The sequence below is a fragment of the Muntiacus reevesi genome, chromosome 5 (assembly GCF_963930625.1).
Source record: "Muntiacus reevesi chromosome 5, mMunRee1.1, whole genome shotgun sequence".
Taxonomy (NCBI): domain Eukaryota; kingdom Metazoa; phylum Chordata; class Mammalia; order Artiodactyla; family Cervidae; genus Muntiacus; species Muntiacus reevesi.
This window is the reverse complement of record NC_089253.1, coordinates 116417080-116438692: the sequence shown is the minus strand read 5'-3', so window position 1 is coordinate 116438692 and position 21613 is coordinate 116417080. Positions and strand designations below refer to the sequence as shown.

At 38.8% G+C, this 21613-nt stretch overlaps 2 protein-coding genes across 3 annotated transcripts in view; one reads left to right on the top strand and one right to left on the bottom strand.

Moving 5' to 3' along the window:
• INTS7 (integrator complex subunit 7) overlaps nt 1-17469 on the bottom strand; it is an 81616-nt gene extending 64147 nt beyond the window's left edge. Inside the window, exons 1-4 of the mRNA XM_065936253.1 lie at nt 17251-17469; nt 4517-4646; nt 3211-3357; nt 1974-2111 (exon numbers count right to left, since the gene is read on the bottom strand). Coding sequence (XP_065792325.1) covers nt 1974-2111; nt 3211-3357; nt 4517-4646; nt 17251-17344 — 509 coding nt within the window. The 5' untranslated portion in view covers nt 17345-17469. The remainder of the gene's footprint in view (nt 1-1973; nt 2112-3210; nt 3358-4516; nt 4647-17250) is intronic.
• A 206-nt stretch (nt 17470-17675) lies between these two features.
• The window catches only part of DTL (denticleless E3 ubiquitin protein ligase homolog), a 55146-nt gene continuing 51208 nt past the window's right edge, over nt 17676-21613 (top strand). For both annotated transcript variants that reach the window (XR_010663325.1, XM_065936252.1), the window contains exon 1: nt 17676-17850. Coding sequence is in view for 1 of the 2 variants with exons in the window: in XM_065936252.1 (XP_065792324.1) it covers nt 17799-17850 (52 nt within the window). In the remaining variant the exon portion in view is untranslated. The remainder of the gene's footprint in view (nt 17851-21613) is intronic.

Sequence of the window (21613 nt, the reverse complement as noted above, 5' to 3'; positions counted from 1 at the left end):
GCATGCGTGTGTGCGTGCATGCTGTCTCTCAGTCGTGCCTGACTCTTTGTGACCCCACAGACTGCAGCCCACCAGGCTCCTCTGTCCATGGGACTTCCCATGGTAAATGCTAATCTGGAAACGGCATATTTTCTTGATTTTCATACTCTAATACATTCCGATAAGTACTTCAGACTTAACTATTGCATTAATTTGGTATGTTTAAACATCACAAATCACAAGTATACCATATTGAAGCCTGGTATGTTAAAAACTGGTTCTACATAAACTGTTAAATGTTTACTGGTCATCAATTCTATAAATGAAGAATCATATTGTCCCTATGTTACTAATCTTTTCCAAGATAGATCAGAAATTCCACAGCTGATAAAATTAGCTTCTGATAATAACACATGAGAAAAACTGAGCCAAAAATGATTTCCATAAGCAAATTCCAATACTAAATCTCAAATTTATCATCTACATTTAGAAAACTATTTTTAGAGCTACTCAAAGTACACACTTAATTGGACAGATTTAAAGTACTCACACGTTGACAGTGGTGATCAGAGGATAAATATTCACTAGATATAACTCTTAACCAATAAAAGTAATTTTTCAAAAGTTCTTGCAATACGCATGACTCTCAATAAGAAAAAAAAAATGCCAATTTTCAAAAGCACCAATAGGGATTGTCTTTACTTAGATATTTCTCTTCCTCAATTACTGTCACACCTACTACTTTCAATCAGTAAATAAAAGTCTACACAGTTTATGTTCTCTAATCTCCTTTTCCAATGAGTAATCCTGGAATTCTCAAGGTTTGAAAAGAGCAGTTGAAGACATGAATAAGTATATAATTAAACTATAAAGAAAGATCATTGGTGATTAACTATTTCAAGTCTTATCCAAATTTAGCAGAAGCTCTTAATATAAGTGCTATTTTTAATTTAAAAAATTCATTAGTCACCTGACTATAAAACCAAAACTTGCTCCTAGAAGGATATACAGAAATTTGTAAAAAAAGAGAAAATAAAAATAAGATAATATCTTCACTCAGAGACAATATTTCAATACATATCCTAGTCTCTTTTCTATTCCATAAACACTTGCTTTTCAAATAAATCTGTAATATCACATAACCTATTATGTAACCTGTTTTCAAATATATTTCTAAAATACATTAGTTATAAAAGCTGATATAGTATTTCATTTGTATGATCCTATTCATCTTATTGGCACACTGGTTGGAATTTGTTACCAATTTTTTTTGTTATTATAACCCTATAACTAGCATCCTTGCAAGTAAGTATCAGTACACACTGCTGACTCCTTAGGATAAATTCTTACAGGTGGATTTTCTAGGCCCAAGGGATGCACAAAATACATATTACAAAAATACCCTCCAGAAAGCAGTGCTACTTTAACAGCATCAGTCAGTAAAAGAAATAGTATTATTTTTTAGAGAGGATAATCCAGTAAGTCAAACACATTAATAAAACTATGGTCAATGTTCCATCAAAAAATAATACATATATGGAGACAGAAATACTATTTTATAAGATAATAGAGTATGATACCCCAAAGAAGTTAAAATTGGATTCAATTCCAGTTATTATCTCTGTCAAACTGTCCAGACTTGAGAAGACAGTAAGAAAGGAATAATTTAGTATTAGGACAGTATAGGTTTGGGGAAGACACCTCAATGGACAAAGCTCCTGCTTCCCAATGAAGCCTTCCCCAACTATTCTAATCCCAGGCTAATCCTGTCCTCCTGGGGACTTTAATTCCATTTACAGTTAATGCCAACATCTGTACTTAACTTTTCTGTTTTATGTATTTAAGTCTTGTTTTCCCAGCATGATAGAAATACCCTTGGAAAATACATCTTGCCGTTTACATTTTTCTATATCCCTTAGTGTTTACATATATAAATGAGCTATTCTTTCAAAACCTCTTCTTGGGGAGCCAAACTATAAAAGGCCTAGGCTTACTTCGACTGTGCAGAGAAGTTAGCAGCAGCAAAAACAGCAGCTTCAACTTCTACATTATCATGTGAATCCAGACTCTGACGAATACTATGATGAGCATTCTTCCTCTCAGGAATTATTGATGCCAGGCTTCCCAACATCCTACACAAACAGAGAAACCCAAAAAGAATGGAAATGCAGTAAGTTCAAGGTCAGAAAAGGAAGAAATAGGCAAAGCTTACCAAAACTAAAGTTTGTAGGTCAGTCCATAAATCTCAGGTTAATGAAGTATCAATTTTAGAAACCAGTGACTCAAATTTTGTAAACATTTTTCCATACTTCAACATGTAAGAAAAATTAACATGGTTAATTTAATACAAGCAAAAATTTTTTAACAATTACCTTGAAGTACATGCGAAGTGCCAAAGACAGCCCAGGAAAAGAAACTTTTGAATTACTAAAGTGTCAAAATGCCAATTTTTCAATGTTGTATAAAGAAGTCCATTTTAGCAAAGCATTAACAGTCCATTATTTCTGCTATTAAGCAGACCCACAAAGTAAAAAAGTAAGACTTCCCAGTATTTTTTCCACATCAGTAATCACTGGTATCATGATTTTCAAATCTCTCAGCATCAAGAGAAGTAGAGGATGTCCCCCTGGGGCTCATATCAGAATAGAGGAAGGTATAGTTTAGGAAAGTGAATTTCAAAAATCCAAAGCTTACACATACTAATTTCATAGATGACAGACCTAGAAAGAGGATATGGTTCAAGCTGGTTTTAAGGCTTACAAAATGAAATTCTACCAACATTTTTTTAATGCCAAGAAAAAAAAGGAAATGCTGAAGAAACTAAGGTGGTTGTTCCTGGCATTCTCCAAGGAGTCTAGACATAAATTATCATATATAAAAATGAGCACATAACCAAGGATGAATATAGAAAATGGACATGAAACAGGAAGAACAAGGTCAGAAAGGTAAAAGTTCAAAATAAGCATGAGGCTAAACCATACTTACATTTGAGTTAACAGATCAGAACATCTGCCCACAAAAGGAGTGTCTCAAACATAAGTTACCAAAACAGTATCATAGACAGTTAGCTCTAAAGCATTTATAGACTGGGATGGTTACTATATTTTCTCATTGACTCTTACTAGGAAAAACAAAAATGAATTCTTAATGTTCAGAATAAGAGAAGTAAAGGTACGACAGAAATACAACTCAAAGAATCTTGCGGTGACTCAGAGGCGTAACAGAATATACCGGAGTGTGATGGCTCTTGCTACAGGGTCATTACTATGAATCACAGAGAAAATTCTCTTCACAAACTCATCCACATTTAGGATCTTCTCCAAATGCTTCTCACTTTGTTGGGTAACTTTAAGAACACACAGCCTCAGGAAATTGTTTCTAGGAAGAACCACAGATAAAATGAATTAGACCACTTTAGGAAAGTAATATTTAATTAGGAATCAAAGCAACACAAACGATACTAATAAATTTTAGCAACAGGCCAATGTTTTTCAACCTGAACATTCTGCTTTACCACAGAAACAATCAAAAGTCTGTACAGTCATCCTGTGATATCCACAGTGTGGATGGGAACTGATTCCAGGACTAGCCCCCCACCAAACCCAAATCCTTGGAGACTGAACTCCCTTCTGTAAAATGGCACAGTGCCTGCGCATCCTCTCACATTAAATCATCTCTAGACTACTTATAATACTGAATACAAAGTAAATGCTATGTAAACAAGTACAAGTACAATGTAACTAGTGGCCAGTGGATGGCAAGTTGAAGTTTTGCTTTTTGGAACTTTCTGGAATTATTTTCCCAAATATTTTTGACGCGTGGTTGGTAGAACCCATGGATACAGAACCCTGAGATGAGTGCTAAGCATAAGCAGTTAGCAGAGTGCAGTCCTGCAGGAAGGCACCCGAACAGCTGTAACATAGAGAGAGGTCCGGGAGTCAAACTCAATCTCCTCAATCCCGTTAGAACCAAGAAGATGGTCTTCCTCCTCTCAACCTAATTCTATATCTTCTTTTCGGCAGATCTGATTAGATGTGTATGTGAGTACACGAGTATATGGAGAATGGTGGAAAGAAGTGGGAGAGGGAATGGCATAGAGAAACAACAGGTACATATTCAGGGTTTGCTTACATGTTTCAGGCACTTCACAGTAGCCCATAATCTCATGTAACATGTAATGTCATGTTATAAAAATAAATTGTTAAATCAGAAACTTCTCAAAATGAAATGCACAAAGCCACAGATATTTCCAAAATACACAATTATATATCAAGGTGGTCTTTAATTTTGAATTATCCTGTCCCCCAAAGAACTAAGTACTCTCTGCCTTATACCCTTTACTTTGGCTCAAAATGCCATTAAATTTCACACCAAAATTTATTGTGAATTTCCACGTGCATCCACTAAAACGATAAAAAAACAAAAACAAAAAACCATCATGTGGAAGTCCTAAAAGGCAAAAAGAATACAGACTACAATATAAAACAAAAAATATGAACAAAGTGCTTTAGGACACCAAGGGCTTAAAAAGACTTACCCAACTCTGAAAACATCAGCTAACTTTAGGAATGCAGAATTGATGAGAATGGGGAATGGATACTTCTGAAAGAGCCTGGGAAAGCGGACAACTGCTTCACACTGTTCACCAAGTTTGCCAGATCTTAGACCTATGGAAACCATTAAAAGGGAAGAACAGATTAGAAATTTTTGACTATAGTAAGGCAAAAACAGCAAATACCAACACAGTATTACAGACTAAAATTATTTACACGGTAAAACTACAATCATTCTTAACAATTAGATAAAGTACAACAGTAACTCGTTATGTTTTCAAAAATAAAAATGACACATGAAATAGTAATTTTGGAAATAGTAATAGTAATTTTGGAAAGTGCCACCTTAAGATATAAAGAGAAACTTTTGTGTTTTCTTTTTCTTCTTTAAAAGGCTGAATTGATAGAATATTTGGGGCCACAAGTAAATCTCAACAAATATGAAAGGACTGAAATCATATTATGTATGTCCTCCATTACAACACAATGGAATTAAATTAAAAATCAGTAAGAGAAATATATTTAAAAAATTTTCAAACATACTGGAAATTAAGCAACAGTTATTTAAAAAACCCAATAAGATGAATCACTGAAAGAATTAAAAGCGTAAAAGAAGAAATCAGAAATTTAAAAGAAGAAAAAAAGAAACTCAATCCTTAATTTGCACCATATACAAAAATTAATTCAGAATGAACCACAGACCTAAGAGTAAGAGCTAAAATTATGAAGCATATAGAAAAAAAGAAATCTTACGCTTGTATGCTTGTATGATGCAAATAATTCTCAGATAAAACACAAAAAGTGGGCTTTTTAGACTAAAAGATTAAAAAATGATAAGTTAAAACGTCACAAAAAATTTAAAACTTACGCTCTTCAAAACATACTGTTCTGAGAATAAAAAAACAAGCCACATACTGGAAGAAATATTTATAGAATATGTATTTGATAAAGGACTTCATCCATAGTTCTTATATCTCTAGAAAACTTAGTTTTTTAAATGGGCAAGATGTGAAGAGAAATTTCACTAAAAAGGAAATACGATGGCAAATATAAGCACATGAACAGATGCTCATCATTATCAGTCATCCAGGAACTATAAATTAAAAACAACAGTAAGATACCACTACACATCCACTAGAAAGGCAAAAAATTCCCAGTCCATCAACTGGTGAATGAATAAACAAACTGTGGTATCTCCATACAATAGTCTCCTATTCAGCATTCAAGAAATTAAGATAATGGCACCCGGTCCCATCACTTCATGGCAAATAGATGGGGGAAAAAATGCAAAGAGTAACAGACTTCGTTTTCTTGGGCTCCAAAATCTCTGTGGACAGTGACTGCAGCCATTAAATTTAAAGATGTTTGCTCCTTGGAAGAAAACCTATGACAAACCTAGACAGCATATTAAAAAGTAGAGACATCACTTTGCCAACAAAGGTTCAGCTAGTCAAAGCTATGGTTTTTCTAGCAGTTGTGTACAGATGTGAGAATTGGACCATAAAGAAGGCTGAACACTGAAGAATTGACAATTTCGAATTGTGGTGCTGGAGAGGACTCTTGAGAGTTCCTTGAACAGCAAGATCAAACCAGTCCATCCTAAAGGAAATCAACGCTGAATATTCCCTGGAACGACTGATGCTGAGGCTGAAGCTCTAAAACTTTGGTCACCTGATGAGAAGAGCCGACTCACTGGAAAAGACCCTGATGCTGGGAAAGATTGAGGGCAGGAGAAGGAGGCCCCAGAGCATGGGAAGGTTGGATGGCATCACTGACTCAAAGGACATGAGTTTGAGAAGCTCCAGGAGACAGTGGAGTTTACGGAAGCCTGGGGTGCTGCCGTCCATGGGGTCAGGGAGAGTCAGACACAACTCAGTAACCGAACAACAACTGCAGCAAAAAAAAAGGACCCATTGCTGATGCGACAACATGGGCGGATCTCAAAATCATCATGCTAAATGAGAGAAGTCAGACCCAAAAGACTACTGTATATATGACAGTCTGCAGAAGGCAAAACTATGAAGACAGTGGTTGCCGAAAACTGAAGAAAGACTGACCACAAAGGGGCACAAGGACGTTCTGGGGGTGAAACATTCCAGGTAGTGGTTTCATGACTTTATACATTTGGTGAACTTTATTACACACAAATTACGCCTCAATGAATGATTCCTTTTTTTTTTTTTTTTTTTTGGCTGCGCTGCTTATGGGATGTTAATTCCCAGATCAGAGATTGAACCCAGGCCCTCAACAGTGAAACCAGACAGCCCTAAATGCTGGACCACCAGGGAATTCCCTCAGTGAATTTGATTTTTCAAAAATCCATCCAGTTACTGTTCAATCCTTAAAAAAATTCATTAAGAATGAATATCCTGATATGAAATTAACAGTATCACCTTCAAATAATTCTTTTATTATTTTGCCACTTATAAAATGCTGATTATATCTGCACAAGAATAAGTGCCCAAGAATACCTCTGTTGAGTAAAGTCTGTTCATTGTTTAAAAATGACAAAGGAAATGTCTGGGGTTAAAACAAGGAATGTCGCTCACCATTCAGTCCTATGAGGAATGAGTCACTAACCTAAAGTACACTCTGTAGGAATTCAGTTTAAAAAACTAGATGAGGCACTCTGTGTTTTAAGGAAAACAGGTCAAACATGCCCTTAGGCATGTTGTGTCTGACTCTCCCTGACCCCATAGCCTTGACTAGACGGACCTTTGTTGGCAAAGTAATGTCTCTGCTTTTTAATATGCTGTCTAGGTTGGTCATAACTTTCCTTCCAAGGAGTAAGCATCTTTTAATTTCATGGCTGCAGTCACCATCCACACTGATTTTGGAGCCCAAAAAAATAAAGTCTGACACTGTTTCTACTGTCTCCCCATCTATTTCCCACGAAGTGATGGGACCAGATGCCATGATCTTAGTTTTCTGAATGTTGAGCTTTAAGCCAACTTTTTCACTCTCCTCTTTCACTTTCATCAAGAGGCTTTTCAGTTCCTCTTCACTCTCTGCCATAAGGGTGGTGTCATCTGCATATCTGAGGTTATTGATATTTCTCCCGGCAATTGTGATTCCAGCTTGTGCTTCTTCCAGCCCAGCGTTTCTCATGATGTACTCTGCATATAAGTTAAATAAGCAGGGTGACAATATACAGCCTTGACGTACTCCTTTTCCTATTTGGAACCAGTCTGTTGTTCCATGTCCAGTTCTAACTGTTGCTTCCTGACTTAGCTGGGATGAAAAAAGGAAAGAAGCAGCAGCCCAGGTACAGTGAGTCTCCTCAGTAGCCAATATGATCCACTTTACCTTCCCTTTAAAACAGAATCTCAGACCAACTTATTTAAACTGATTCAAAATGTACCAAAGATAATTTTGCATCTGCCAGAGAAATATTCTGATTTCTCTAGTGTGGTCAATTTTTATTTAAGATAGACATTTATTCCTCTAACAGATCCTTGGGTACATGAGCTAAAGAACTGTAAATGTCTTGCTTATTTTCTGATATGAGAGTCTTACGAGAGAGGAAATGAAAAGGTAGGGTGCAAGGGAAGAGAGAAGTGCATTCAGTTCAGTTCAGTTGCTTAGTCGTGTCCAACTCTTTGCGACCCCATGAACCGTAGCACGCCAGGCCTCCGTATCCATCACCAACTCCTGGAGTTTACCCAAACTCATGTCCATCGAGTCAGTGATGCCATCCAACCATCTCATCCTCTGTTGTCCCCTTCTCCTCCTGCCCTCAATCTTTCCCAGCATCAGGGTCTTTTCAAATAAGTCAGTTCTTCGCATCAAGTGGCCAAATTATTGGAGTATCAGCTTCAACGTCAGACCCAGGACTGATCTCCTTTAGGATGGACTGGTTGGACCTCCTTGCAGTTCAAGGGACTCTCAGGAGTCTTCTCCAGCACCACAGTTCAGAAGCATCAATTCTTCGGCGCTCAGCTTTCTTTATAGTCCAACTCTCACATCCATACATGACTAGTGGAAAAACCATAGCCTTGACTAGACGGACCTTTGTTGACAAAGTAATGTCTCTGCTTTTTAATATGCTGCCTAGGTTGATCATAACTCTCCTGCCAAGGAGTAAGCATCTTTAAATTTCATGGCTGCAATCACCATCTGCAGTGATTTTGGAGTCCCAAAAAGTCAAGTCAGCCACTGTTTCCACTGTTTCCCCATCTATTTGCCATGAAGTGACGGGATCGGATGCCATGATCTGTTTTCTGAATGTTGAGCTTTAAGCCACCTTTTTGACTCTCCTCTTTCACTTTCATCACGAGGCTCTTTAGTTCTTCACTTTCTGCCATAAGGGTGGTGGCATCTGCATATCTGAGGTTAAGAAGTGCATTAAGGCCTATGATATGGCAATATTCCTGTGGTAGGAGAGAGATGAACCCCTGGGCCGGACAGCTGGTGTTTGTTAAGTGGAATAAAATTGAAGCTTTCTTCTCATCCAGACACCCCAAGGACAAAGCTAGTGGCAAAAGCTGAGCTCTGCTAAAGTAGAGAGATAAGGCCCCCATTCCTGAGGTCAGGGAAGACTTCCCTGTTTATACAGGCACAGGAAGGCTTCTTGGGGGTCAAAAAGGGAAGCCCCCCCCGCCACAGTAAGCGTGGATGTGCACCCACAAGCCTGTGAGATGGGATCCATCGTAACAAAAAGTTGCGCACCCATCTTGGGGAGGGTCCTAGGACCAGTCAGGCGTAAAGAAAGAAACAAGATAACTGGCCAAATGCAAACGAAGACCCAGAAGGACTGTCCTATTTAAGTGATTTAAACCACATTCTTTCTGCGCTCCTCATTCAGGACGTCCGTCCTCCTCTCCTGCTGTGTATCTCTGCCTAGTTTCTGATTTACTGTGCTCCTTCTCATTAGACAGGACACCCAAACCCTTTAGCTCAGGGTATGTAATTCTGCCTTGCTTTGGTCTTAAAACTGTTTCTGTGTGCTCCCCTACATGTTATGCTGTGTCTCTAATAAAAACTTTTACCTGTTTTCATGGTTTTTGCCTCCTGAAAACATTCTTGATTTTAAACTGGGGAAAGAGCCAAGGCCATTTTCTTTCTAGCCTCCAGTCTCCGGCAGTCTAGTGGTCAGGATTTCTGTTTTCCACCCAGGCTACCCAGGTTCCAACCCTGGAGAAGGGAGCAAAGACCTCTCTTCTGAGCCGCTCACTGCTCTCCCTAGATCATTCCTAGCCTGGGACAGTATGGTATCCAGCTTGCTTGCTCCAGGCCAATTTTAACTCCAGTAGAAGCCAAGTACCTGAAAACAGGGGCTCAGCACAATCAGATCTTACTCTTAGAGGGGCTTAAGAGAGGTTGTTCACTTTACTTCTGATGCTAGCTTCAGCAAATCTGAGGGGAAATGCCCTGATCAAAAGACCTAAGTTTGATCATAAGAATGCTCTTGTGAAGAGCCACTGTGGGGGGATATGACTGTCTTTTACTGCATTTTACCTTTTATTCTCCCACCAAAGAAACAGGTTCTCTTCCCTTCCAGTGCCTGGAGATAAACAGTGCTTAACTTAGTCACACACACACAGGGAGACTAGGAAGAACTGAAGCAAGTTGTCTGTTAACTGCCTACTCAGTCAAAATTCATTTGGCAGCAGTGAAATTTCTCCTATATCTCACTTAAAATGTGCAGAACATTTTGCTAAACCAGTGGTTTATCAGCTATGGTTCTGCATCAGAAACATTTGTGAAAATTTTCAAAAATATCTATGCTAGGGTTCCTCCCCAGAGCTAGCAAATCTCCAGGGTGGGGTGAGGCTGCTTTGAGAAGAAAGGCAAGCAGATTCTCAAGCTAGCCTTTGCCATTTATCTTATTTGACTTAAAACTATTAATGGTAGGCCCCTGAATCTGGCCCTCAGAATAATTTTATGATACAATGTTTTTTAAAGGCTTTGAATGCACTGTCAAATCTTAAAAAATGAAATAAGATTTCATATAAAACCCAGGATGTGGGCTTTTTCTGAAAATTTACACGATCTGAAATGTCACTGAAGAAGGTGAGAGAGTCGTGACTGAAGAAACATAGAGTATTGCAGGTCTGTGCGGAAGACCAGCCAGGGTTTGTATCGTTTCTGATAACAGCCACAAACATACCCAGTCGCATGACTTTCTCCAGCAATTTTTGGCTGCCTTTGGGCACACATGACTAGAATGGAACCTTGGATGAAAATTTAAAGTACTGGTAAGAAGTTAACAAAATGAAGGACCAGGAGATCTAAGCTGGATAAAAATGCCAAGGGACTGAAATGTAAGGGAAGTAGAGAGATGAGTTTTCTGAGGTCTGCATGAAAAAAGAAAACTATTAAAACAGCAGTTAATCATGAAGATGATGACGATGCATGTTAAGTGCTCATTCTGTGTCAGACACCCTAATCAGCATTTTACATGTATTAAACTCTCACTATATTAACAGAAGTTAGATATTATTCAGTAATTCCCATTTTAAAAATACACAGGTAAAGAATAGGTAAGCAACTTGCTTAAGAAAAACAGCTAATATATGGTAGAGGTGGAATTCAAATCCTAGCAATCTGGTCCTAATTATTATGCTAAAATGCATTTCCAGGAAGCAACTAGAGGATAAAGGTTAAAAGTAAAGAAGAGATTCAAATGGGATTTCAGAATGGTATACTTCTGAAGGATGACAAATTCCAAGGAACTGAAGAGAAATATGTTTATTAATCAATCAAGTTTTTAAAACAGCACACATTTCTAGGTACCTTGTATCAGTCAGAGGTTTTTTTTTTTTTCAGTCAGAGTTCTTAGCTGCAAGCAACAGAAGCTAACTCTGATTAGGCAGGAAGTGAGTTTTTACCGAGCATTTATTAAAGTAATAAACAGTTTCAAGGCTAAACTCTTAAGAATACTTAACTCCACCCTGCCAAACTGATCAGATGATGAAAACTATTGTTGCTGGGAAGCAGCAGATGCTAGAATTAGCACTCCTGTCATCTAGGAATGTTGAAGCCATCGCTGCAGGCGGGGCAGGAAACTGCCAGTGTACTCTTCAACTCTGCCCGCCTGCATCTCTAAGCTAAACCACAGAGCCTGGAGGAAGTTCGGTTGGCAAAGCCTAGTTCACATCCTGCGCTCTTGAAAGGGAAACTAGGAAAGTGAGTTTCTGCTTCCACCTCAATGAGACAGGCTTGTGATGTGGGCCACTCCTCAAGCATAGGAGAACGTTCGTAAGACACTAAGGGGCCACCAACATGACTAATATCCACTACAAAGAACACTGCCAATACAAACTACAATGCAAGTACATTTTATTGTACACATTTGCTTTAGCTAAGGCATGAGGATGATTCAAAATGAAACCATAACACCCTAACATCTTAAACCATAACATCTTAAACTCTACTCCCTAAAAATGAATGAAGGAAGGGAGAAATACAAACACAAGCATGCACCACACATAATACCAAGGCCATCTCACAACCCATAGTTTAATAAACCGGTCATGGTAACATCTCAGTAAATTATATCTAAAAAGCAAGAATAAAAAACTGATATATATGATAGTCAATTCAACTGATCAAGCATTAATAACAAAGCATCCTTCCCCCAAATTTCAGAAACTATCAAAAAAAAAAAAAAGAAAGAAGCTGTCTATAAATATACATGGTGAGAAGGTATGCAATATTGTGCAATATGCACAAAGAATACTGATTTAGAATCATATACAAATTAATGTTATGAACACCAACTTTCAGGATATTCAATAACTTATTTTGTAAGTTACATGATAACAGCTCTTAGACACAGAAAAATGAATCTGTGGATTTCAATAAGAACCAAAGAAGGGTCTTGAATTTTTGGATCCGTTCTCACAGCCGGCCAAGGGATCACAGGCTTTAAGAAGTAGCCCATTATAATGCTTTTTTTTTATGTCCCTTTGAGTTAACAGTCTGACCTCAATTCTATTATACATGATCTTAGAGGTCCACGGGCTTCCCAGATGGCTCAATGGAAAAGAATCCACCTGTAATGCAGCAGATGGGTTCGCCCTTGGTCGGGAAGATCTCTTGGAGTAGGAAATGGCAACCCACTCCACTATTCTTGCTTGGAAGATTCCATGGACAAAGGAGGGTCACTAAGAATCAGATATGACTGAGCACACATGTGCCAATACCAACAGATCCACATCTCAACACTATCAAACTAAGTTTGGTCTGGTAGTATAGATTCCTAAAGAGAAAGAATTTGATTGACTCAGTGTGGATCACATGTCCATTTCTGAATCACTTATGGCATGGAATTAAGTCACCTGGTACAATCTTGGCTGCAGAGACCTCCCTCTTTGGAAGGGGATATGGGGATACTGGCAAGGCCTCACATTTATCATGCCAACTACAGCTGTGCCAATACGGACAGTGTAAAAGCAACCTGCGCTCTTCTTCAGTCTGAGAATTTAGATGTTTCACAACATAGGTGACGTGATAGCATCTAAGGGGAAAATAAGAGACAAGATAGTTGTCCTGATTTACGGCATACTTCTATTTCATTATTAATTTCTTCACTGAACATACCATCAAGTTTTCCATGCAGCATTAAGCTCACCAGCACCTCGGCTAGCAACCCCAACCCCTGCATGTCTTCCTTTCTCACTGCCCAGGCACAGGACAGGGAAACTGTTCTCTTCTCCACTGCTCTTTGATCTCATCCTTCTGAAGACCAACCTCACAGAAAGCAGGTAGGCTGAGTTGTGTCTTCTAAGGTAGCTTCTCCTTTCCACCCAGGGTGGAGATTTTGCATAAGTTTTCCTAAATCATCAGGACACTTCTCATCAGCTGACTTAAAAATCTTTAGATTGACAATGCTTAGTGAAAAAGTTACACTAACTGAATAAATTATGTGAGGTATGTCCTTTGTAATGCCTGTACTATAGAAATGATGGTCTGTATTATGAAATGTCCAATATATGTAAGTTGTACTTGATTTAACAGTTAACTCAGTTTGCTTTGTCTTCATAGCTCAGGCAGCATAGTTATCAGCTTAAAACTTTAAAAAGCGGAAGGCAAAAAGACCTCTACATGGAAGCAAAAGTTGGTCCTCAAAAACGTAAACCAATCCATGTCAGTCCTCTGCTTAAAAGCTTTCCATGTCTTCTCAATGCACTTTGCATAAAATCCAAACTTCTTGTCCTAACAAGGCCATATTTGATCTAGTCCTATCTGACTCCTTAGGTGAGCTTCTTTTTCTTCCCATAGGTAAGAAGTGGATTTATTCAAAGAGAAACACACTCCACAGATACAGCATGGGCCACTACAGAGGGCGAGTGCTGTGGTCGTAAAATGTGGCCATGGTTAGTTTTTCTGGGCTGGGTAATTTCGTAGGCTAATGAGTGGGAGGATTAGTCCAACTACTTGGGGTAAGGGTAGGAGATTTCCAGAAATTGGGCCACTGCCCACTTTTTGGTCTTTTTAAAAAAACTTATTTATTTTTAATTGAAAGATAATTGCTTTACAAAACTGGTTTGATTTCTACTATGCATCAACATGAATTAGCCATTGGTATACATGTCCCCTCCTTCTTGAACCTCTCTCCCTCAGGTGAGGTTCTTAAAGCTGTTTTGTCCACTAACACAGCTCCAAGTTTAAGTGCCTAACACAATGCAGGTGATTAGTAAATGTTTATTAAATGAATTAATGACTATCATATGAATGATTATTTTCCTGTGTTACTAACTACATCCTAAACAAATGGACTTCAGTCAGCTTTAAAAGAGCATCCATTTATTCCTAGAGAGATCAGAAATAAATACCTTATTGTCTGCTTGCTCAAAATGCTCAGAACAAAGTGCAACAGTCATAACCATATAACAGGTTATAAAATGGCAGCATTTCCCAAGTGGGTTTCTTGACACTCATGCTGCAGATACTTCTTTATAATGGAGTTCAAGTATCACATCTGTATATCTAACTGCCTACCCAACATCTCCATTTGTATGCCTAAGAGAAAGCTCAAATTCAATAGTCCCACAATGATCTGATTATCATCCACTCAGTAAATGACAACACATACTTCCAATAGCTCTGACCCAAAAAAAACCAAGAAACCTCTGAGTTTCTCCCGACCTCTTATTCTCACATCCTCAACTAATTCATTAGCCAATCTTGTAGGCCCTACCTTCAAAATACATCCATAATCTCAGCACTTCACACAGCTTCACACAGTAACCACCCTGGCCCAAGCCACTATTCTCTTTTCCCTGGATGATTACAATCACCTCTTCACTACAGCAGAAGCCCCGCTGGTATCTGTGGAGCATATATGCATTCAGGCAACCCCAGACCAACTTCTACCTGTAAAATACTGGGTTGGTCAAAATGTTAATTTGCATTCTTCTGTAAGATGTTATGGAATGGAATAACATCTTACATCACCCAAGGCACTGTTGGGAGGATTAAACATGATCTAGGACTGACACCTGGTTTACAGTTAAACACTCAATAGCCATCTATACACTTCTTACAGGTCTAAAATATTCCTATTTCAACTTTTGGGAAGGAAAAATTGTGTTACATTTTTTTTACCACAACTGCAAGTTTTTAGGTATTAAACAATTCTAGATTTCTCATTTCTTCAGAGTCCCATCCCAATTCTGTTCTACACTACTCCTCTACTGTCATTATGGGATGAGTCCACCCAGACCACAGTGGTAGAAAATCTTTTTAGAATTAGTAGAAATATTAGATATGTAGACCCACAACTCTTATTTGGGAATAAGGAAGGAATTAACAGAATGGAGAGGAAAAGGTTATGGCAGTGTTTAAAAAACACATCTGATATTATGATTTTCTATTTCAGAAGGAAAAAGCCCTATAGTTTTCTGAAGAGAAAGCAAAGCTCAACATCATTTTCTTGGATGATGGACTTGTACTACTGTGACTCAACCAAAGGAATATCTCATTGGAGTGTTATGACATTTTCATGTTGATCAAAAGAAGTTAAAAGCTTGTTTGTTTGTTTGTAAGTCTGAGAAACTCTTATCTGGACCAGCTGCACTTTAAATGTATACAAGGTAAAAAAAAATTTTTTTTAAGTTCCAGAAAAGTTAACATAGTGTCCAAGTCAGAGAGCTGGGAAGTGGCTCCAAGTGGACTTAAAAATCCTTCTAACCTCTAGTCCTGTTCTTAATATACTACACACTGGCTACAGTTAATCAAAAATTAACTGTATACCCATTCAATAGAAATAAGTACACTGAAACAAAAGATTCATTGTAATACTTTGAGTTCTCTAATAAGAAATACCTGCCCTTCCAAATCCCTATCTAAAAGATAAGGCAAATCTCTTTTGCATTTTTTTTTCTTTTGCATTTAATAAGGACTTTTCTCATACCATTATATCACTTAATATTTACAACAATCTTGCCAGCTTAATGGTATTTTACTCATTTTGCAGAGGAAAAAAACAAGATTAGGTTTGGTTAAGTGACATGTCCATGATCATAAAATTAGCGGAATTAGAATTCAACTCAAAGTCTATCCAAAGCTTCTACTACTACACCAAGCCTGTCCCGTCCCTTCACTGCCTTAAGGAAATAGAACTCATCTGCAGAATGTGTGTGAAAGTCGCTCAGTCGTGTCCGACACTGCGACTCCAAGGACTATACAGTCCAGGGAATACTCCAGGCCAGAATAGTGGAACGGGTAGCCTTTCCCTTCAAGGGATCTTCCCAACCCAGGGATTGAACCCAGGTCTCCCGCATTGCAGGTGGATTCTTTACCAGCTGAACCACAAAGCCCAATTAAATAATAACCAAGACTTTATTTTACCGGTTTTTAAGATGATTCTCAGTTTGAGATGTTAACACGTGAAAAAATATGTATCTTAATGGATAAAATAAGGATATATGATGTCTCACTTACTGTGTTTTTAGAACTTAATTGTAGCTTCTAAGAAGTAACACTACTTTATCGATGGGCTTCAAATATTCCCTTTAAAACTACCAAATATAGGAAACATAGTAAGAAAATCATCTATCATACACAAGTTCCCAAGTAAATCCAGATTCTCTAATCTTTCCATTGATCTGACCCTGCCCTTAAAGTACACTGCTTTAATTACACTAAGCCTGAGCCACAAGCGAAGCCCAAAAATACTGGCGTGGATCCTCCTCCACCGGATCTTCCCGAGTCAGGAATCGAACCAGGTTCTCCTGCATTGGAGGCGGATTCTTTACCAGCTGAGCTACCAGGGAAGCAGAGAATGAGAAGGGGCTATGCTTTTTGGATGTCTTGGCCCTATTTCTGACTTGCCTAGTAACCGGCAGGTAAGAATTACAGAAATCAAATTAATCGCTGTAAAGTCGGTGCAAGATGCAGCAGTCTTGGTGAAGACCTGGTCTTAATTGCACATACTGAAAAATAATTTCCTAATTTCAATATACCACTTTCAGAAATTGTTTGGGAAATCGCGGGGCTGTATGTACCCTCAAGTGGTCCAAACGAGCCTTTCGCGGGGGCTCTCTACTTTTTCAGCTGTACAAGGCCAACCAAGCAACGCTGCCGCTTTCTGCCAGCCTCCCAAAGCCGCGAAAAGCCCTGGGCTCACCAACAGCAAAGGTGCCCACCCCCCGCCCCCGCCCAGGACGCACCGCGCATGCGCCTTCCCAGTTTCTCGCGCGGTTACCACCGCCTGGTGGCGCCACTTCGCCCCACACCCGTTTCACCCGCGCAGCCCGCTCTTTCGAAATACCTTTGTCTAACTCCATAAGGGCAGAGTTAGCATCCAGCTCTTGTTCGCCATAGCCGGCATCTGCCAGAAAAGACTTAGTTGAGTTTGACGCCATGACCCATACAGTTACTCCACTAGCCTATTCATAAAGATTGCAAAGTCGGCCCCACCACCGCCATCTTCTTCCACCACCTTCTCGCGGATTTTTCCTCCGCGCGCTGTCAAGCTGCGTTACGCATGCGCCCTGGGCTCCCCGCCGTTCGCCAGCGCCCCTGCGGCCCCCCGCGCAGGCGCTCAGGGAGCTCTGGAACGCCAGGTTCCCGCGGCTGGGCGAGAAGGAGGCGGGGCTTCGAAGGGGGAAGTGACTCGTACGCGCCCGGACGCCGCGGCGAGAGCCAATCAGAGGGCGTGACGTCAGTTTGGCGGGGAGTTTGGTGACCGGGGCTTACAGTGGCGGGAGTTGGAGGCAATAACTAGTCGTGGTCTAAGGGGCGCAAGATACAGTTTCCGCTGAATCTGGAGGCATTTCCACGACTTTTTCCTCAGTTGAGTGTTTTCCTCCGTCCCAGATGCTCTTCAATTCGGTGCTCCGCCAGCCCCAGTTTGGCATCCCGAGAAATGGTGAGTAACGGCCCTAACCGCTGTCTCTTGCCGGCGGGATTCACCTCCCCCAGAACAACTCCTCGGACCAATGCCGATTTCAGTTCAGTTTCCCAGCCGCCGAGTTCTCCCCCAGCCAGAATTGAGTTCGTGCTAGCTCGGAATACTGAAGAAAGCCGCACTTTGGTGCCCTCGAGATACTTTTCGTCGTAATGGAGACATTTTTCAGTCGTGTAGGCTGAGGGAGGGAGGGACGTTGAGTTAACTGACCTCCATTACGGTTTATGTCTGTTTTGCACGTTAACTGGAAAACGCGTGCATTTGAGTGTGTGTGGCTTTCTGAACGAACAGCTGTGTGAGATCATCAAGGGTTGTGCTCATTGATTAATTCATTCATTTGTACTGGAAACTTAGTGAGCCCTAACGTTTGCTGTATACACCAGAGAATAGGATCGGCTCTTAAAAAGAACTCAGTCAGGCAGAGAGAACAGAACATCTGCTTCTAGCATGGTCAGAATTTTTTCTTCCTGATTAATTCAAGGGTATAAAAATTCGTAGTGATACACTGAAAAATGCCCGTAAGCACATTTCCCACAAATGATCACTATTAATAGATTGAAATATTTTATTCCAAAATGTTTGTCAATGCCAGAAGTAGGAATTATTGTTATTTATAGATTTCTATAAAGTGTTTTATCTCTTTGCTTTTACGATAGAACTTGGAAATACTTCCATGTTAGTATATAGGCTTCCAATTTATTTTTTCCATTTCTTGAAGTTCCTTAGGTTAAAACATTGGCAATAAGAATTTGGGGCTTTAGGTTTGAGTGTCATCAACCTGAAACTTTCTGTTAAGTTTTTGATAAGGGAGTTACCACCCAAACTAAGCTTGGCTGCAAATGAAATCTCATTCATTTAAAGATGAACAAGGTCTTCTTTCCCCCTAGAAACCGTGTGGAAAACAAAATGTGAGAAGTGAGCTTTTTATATTTAAGGCATAGGTCTTGGAAAAAGATATTGAGACAACTGGGGAGCAGCCCCTCAACTTCCTTCCTCCAATCTAAAACTCTACCATCCTTATCTCTTAGACAGTCTTTAAATTATACTCTCAAAGTCTCTGCTTTCTGTCTCTGCTGTGACCTTGCTTTACTAACTTCTGTATCCTTTGTGTCATTAATGTCAGTATAGCATGGTAGTTAAGAGCTCTGTCTTCCTGACTGATTTCACCTTCACTCCTTACTTGTCTGTGTGACCTGGAGCAAGCTATGTAGTCTTTCTTTTGAAACAGATTCTTCTCTTAACTCTACATTCTGTCTGTCAACTTTCTTTTTTCTCTGATAAATATTTTTCCGGGAAGGGTAAATTTTACCCTCTACCCTGGTTGGGTGTATGGCTGGACTAATAACAAAAGTAGACATGAGAGATTAGCAGAAGGAAAACAAATTTTAATTCATGCGCATAGAGATCTCATAGAAATGGTACCTAAGAAGTGGCCAAAGCAGGCAGCTTTTATACTTTTCAGACCAAAAAAAAAAAGGCAATAAATTTGTGAGGAATTGACAGGACAAAGAAACTTAAGTTTGGGATACGTAATTAGTAAGGAATCTAAACAGAGTTTGGGCTTGGGGTAGTAAATTAAAAGATGTTACAAGGTTTGTTTACACAGGCTTCTTGGCTCTGAATTTCCTCTCTGTTGGATAAGGGTGACCTTCTACCTCCAGTTGCAAGGAGTTCACCTTTCATAGGAGAGATTTATTTCCTGCTTTTCAGAGAGACAGGAAGGTCAGGGTTTCCTTCTTGCATCAGCTGCTTCTCAAGCAACTTCATTCAAAATAATCAATATGCTGTTATGGTATGTTTTGAGACAGCCCACACCAAGCCCCCAAATACTCTTTCATTGTTTTGTGTTTAGGCACTGAAATTCATTCATTGTTTTACATCATGCCCCAAACTTTGTAGGACCATCTTTCTCCTTCCATGATCTATCCTAGGCCCCCTTTTCTGTTTCTACCAACTCCCATGGGTGATCATAGCTGTAACCAGGATATCTTCCACTACTATCTGCAACCTTCTGTTCCCTTTACATCTATTTTTATGAGAGGTGTATCAGCATCTTCATCCAGGTGGTCAGTCCCAGAAACATCTCAAACTCATGTACCAAAACCAAACTCACTTTTGTCCCTAACCTGCTATATTACCTATTTAAGAAAATGGTCTCATTATTTTAAACTGGTCTTCACAGTCAGAAACCTGAAAGTTAATCAGAATTCTTCCATTTTCCTCAAGATACCCTTTCAGAGAAGTTCCCTTAAAATCTCTTGAATCCTTCTTCCTCTGTGTCTTCACTGATTTTGCCTCTTCACATATTTTGGATCTATGTTATGTTTACCACTCTGTTTCCCTAGGTTCGGCCTTTATACTTTCTTGTCTTGACTATAACAAGTTTCCTGAATGGCCTCTTAGTTTCCCTCTTTCCACTTTATTTTCCATATTTCTGCCAATGATCTTTCTAAAGTGAAAGCTGATTACTCTTCTGTGTATTTTTTAATTGATATCTTGAAGTTTTCGTCAGAAGTTTAAACAGGTGCAAAGGATATATCATTTCTGACAATATTGTGTTTACCTTCTTAAATGAAAATGCTGCCTCAGTCTTTAAAATGTGTCTAATAGACTATAAATACTATAGTAATGATTTAATAATCACATCAACCATTTTTTAAAGTATAAATTGCTAGATAGTCTACACAGTTGTTTTTTTCCCTTGAATATATCTCCACTTCATTTTTCCCACAGATTTGTCCTAATGTAATTTGACTTTAAGTTTGAAAAGTCATTTTTTTGATCACCTTATCTTACTCTGTAAAAAACTATATTAGTATAGTTTTAGAACAGAGGCTTTTAAGGACTGCCTTTCTGTCTGTAGATGGATATTTGTGAACTCTGCAACATAACTAATTATTGTATTCATATTATTCTTTTAGTGGTCTTTAATGGCTTGTTTACAATGATATCTGCCCTTAAGGTAATACCCCCAGGAGTAATGACTAAATCTGAGTTGAATTTCTATGCCTCCTTTGTATTCCTTCAGGTTATTTCTGTGAACCTGCAGAACTAGATTTGTGTGACATTATATCAGGCTAAGATGTCTTCTCCAAATGACATTTTTTATATCACCAAAAGTAAGAATTGAGAGTACTCTAAAATATGAGTGAGTTTCTTAATTATTTAGACAGTTCTCTAGATTGTAACTTCATTGTTTCCTCTAATGCTTACTGTTTGGTTCTCAATAACTGTATACTAAATGAATATTTTATATATTTAAAATATGTTAACCTACATAGCAAAATGGTAAAACAAAACCCTGTAGATGGTTTACTATTTTAGGACCATAGTATACACCAGGTCTCTGACCCAAGCAGAGTAAGCATTCCCTCCACTCTGAATTTCTTCCTCTCATATATTCAGTGAATACTCACTCTCCTTTCAAAACTTGTGTTTGATTTCATCTTCTTTAAAGAATTCCAGACTCTACCTACTACTACTATTCAGGGCTTAAAATTGCTGTAATAAACTTTAAGATACTATGACTTGTTGCTGTTAACATTTTAGAATCCTAGAATTTCAGTGCTGGAAAGGAAAGAGAGTATAAGAACTAATATTTACTTGTGAATATATTAGTGGCATGAACCTAACAGAAACAGAAGATACTAAGAAGAGGTGACACAAATACACAGAAGAACTGTACAAAAAAGATCTTCACGACTCAGATAATCACGATGGTGTG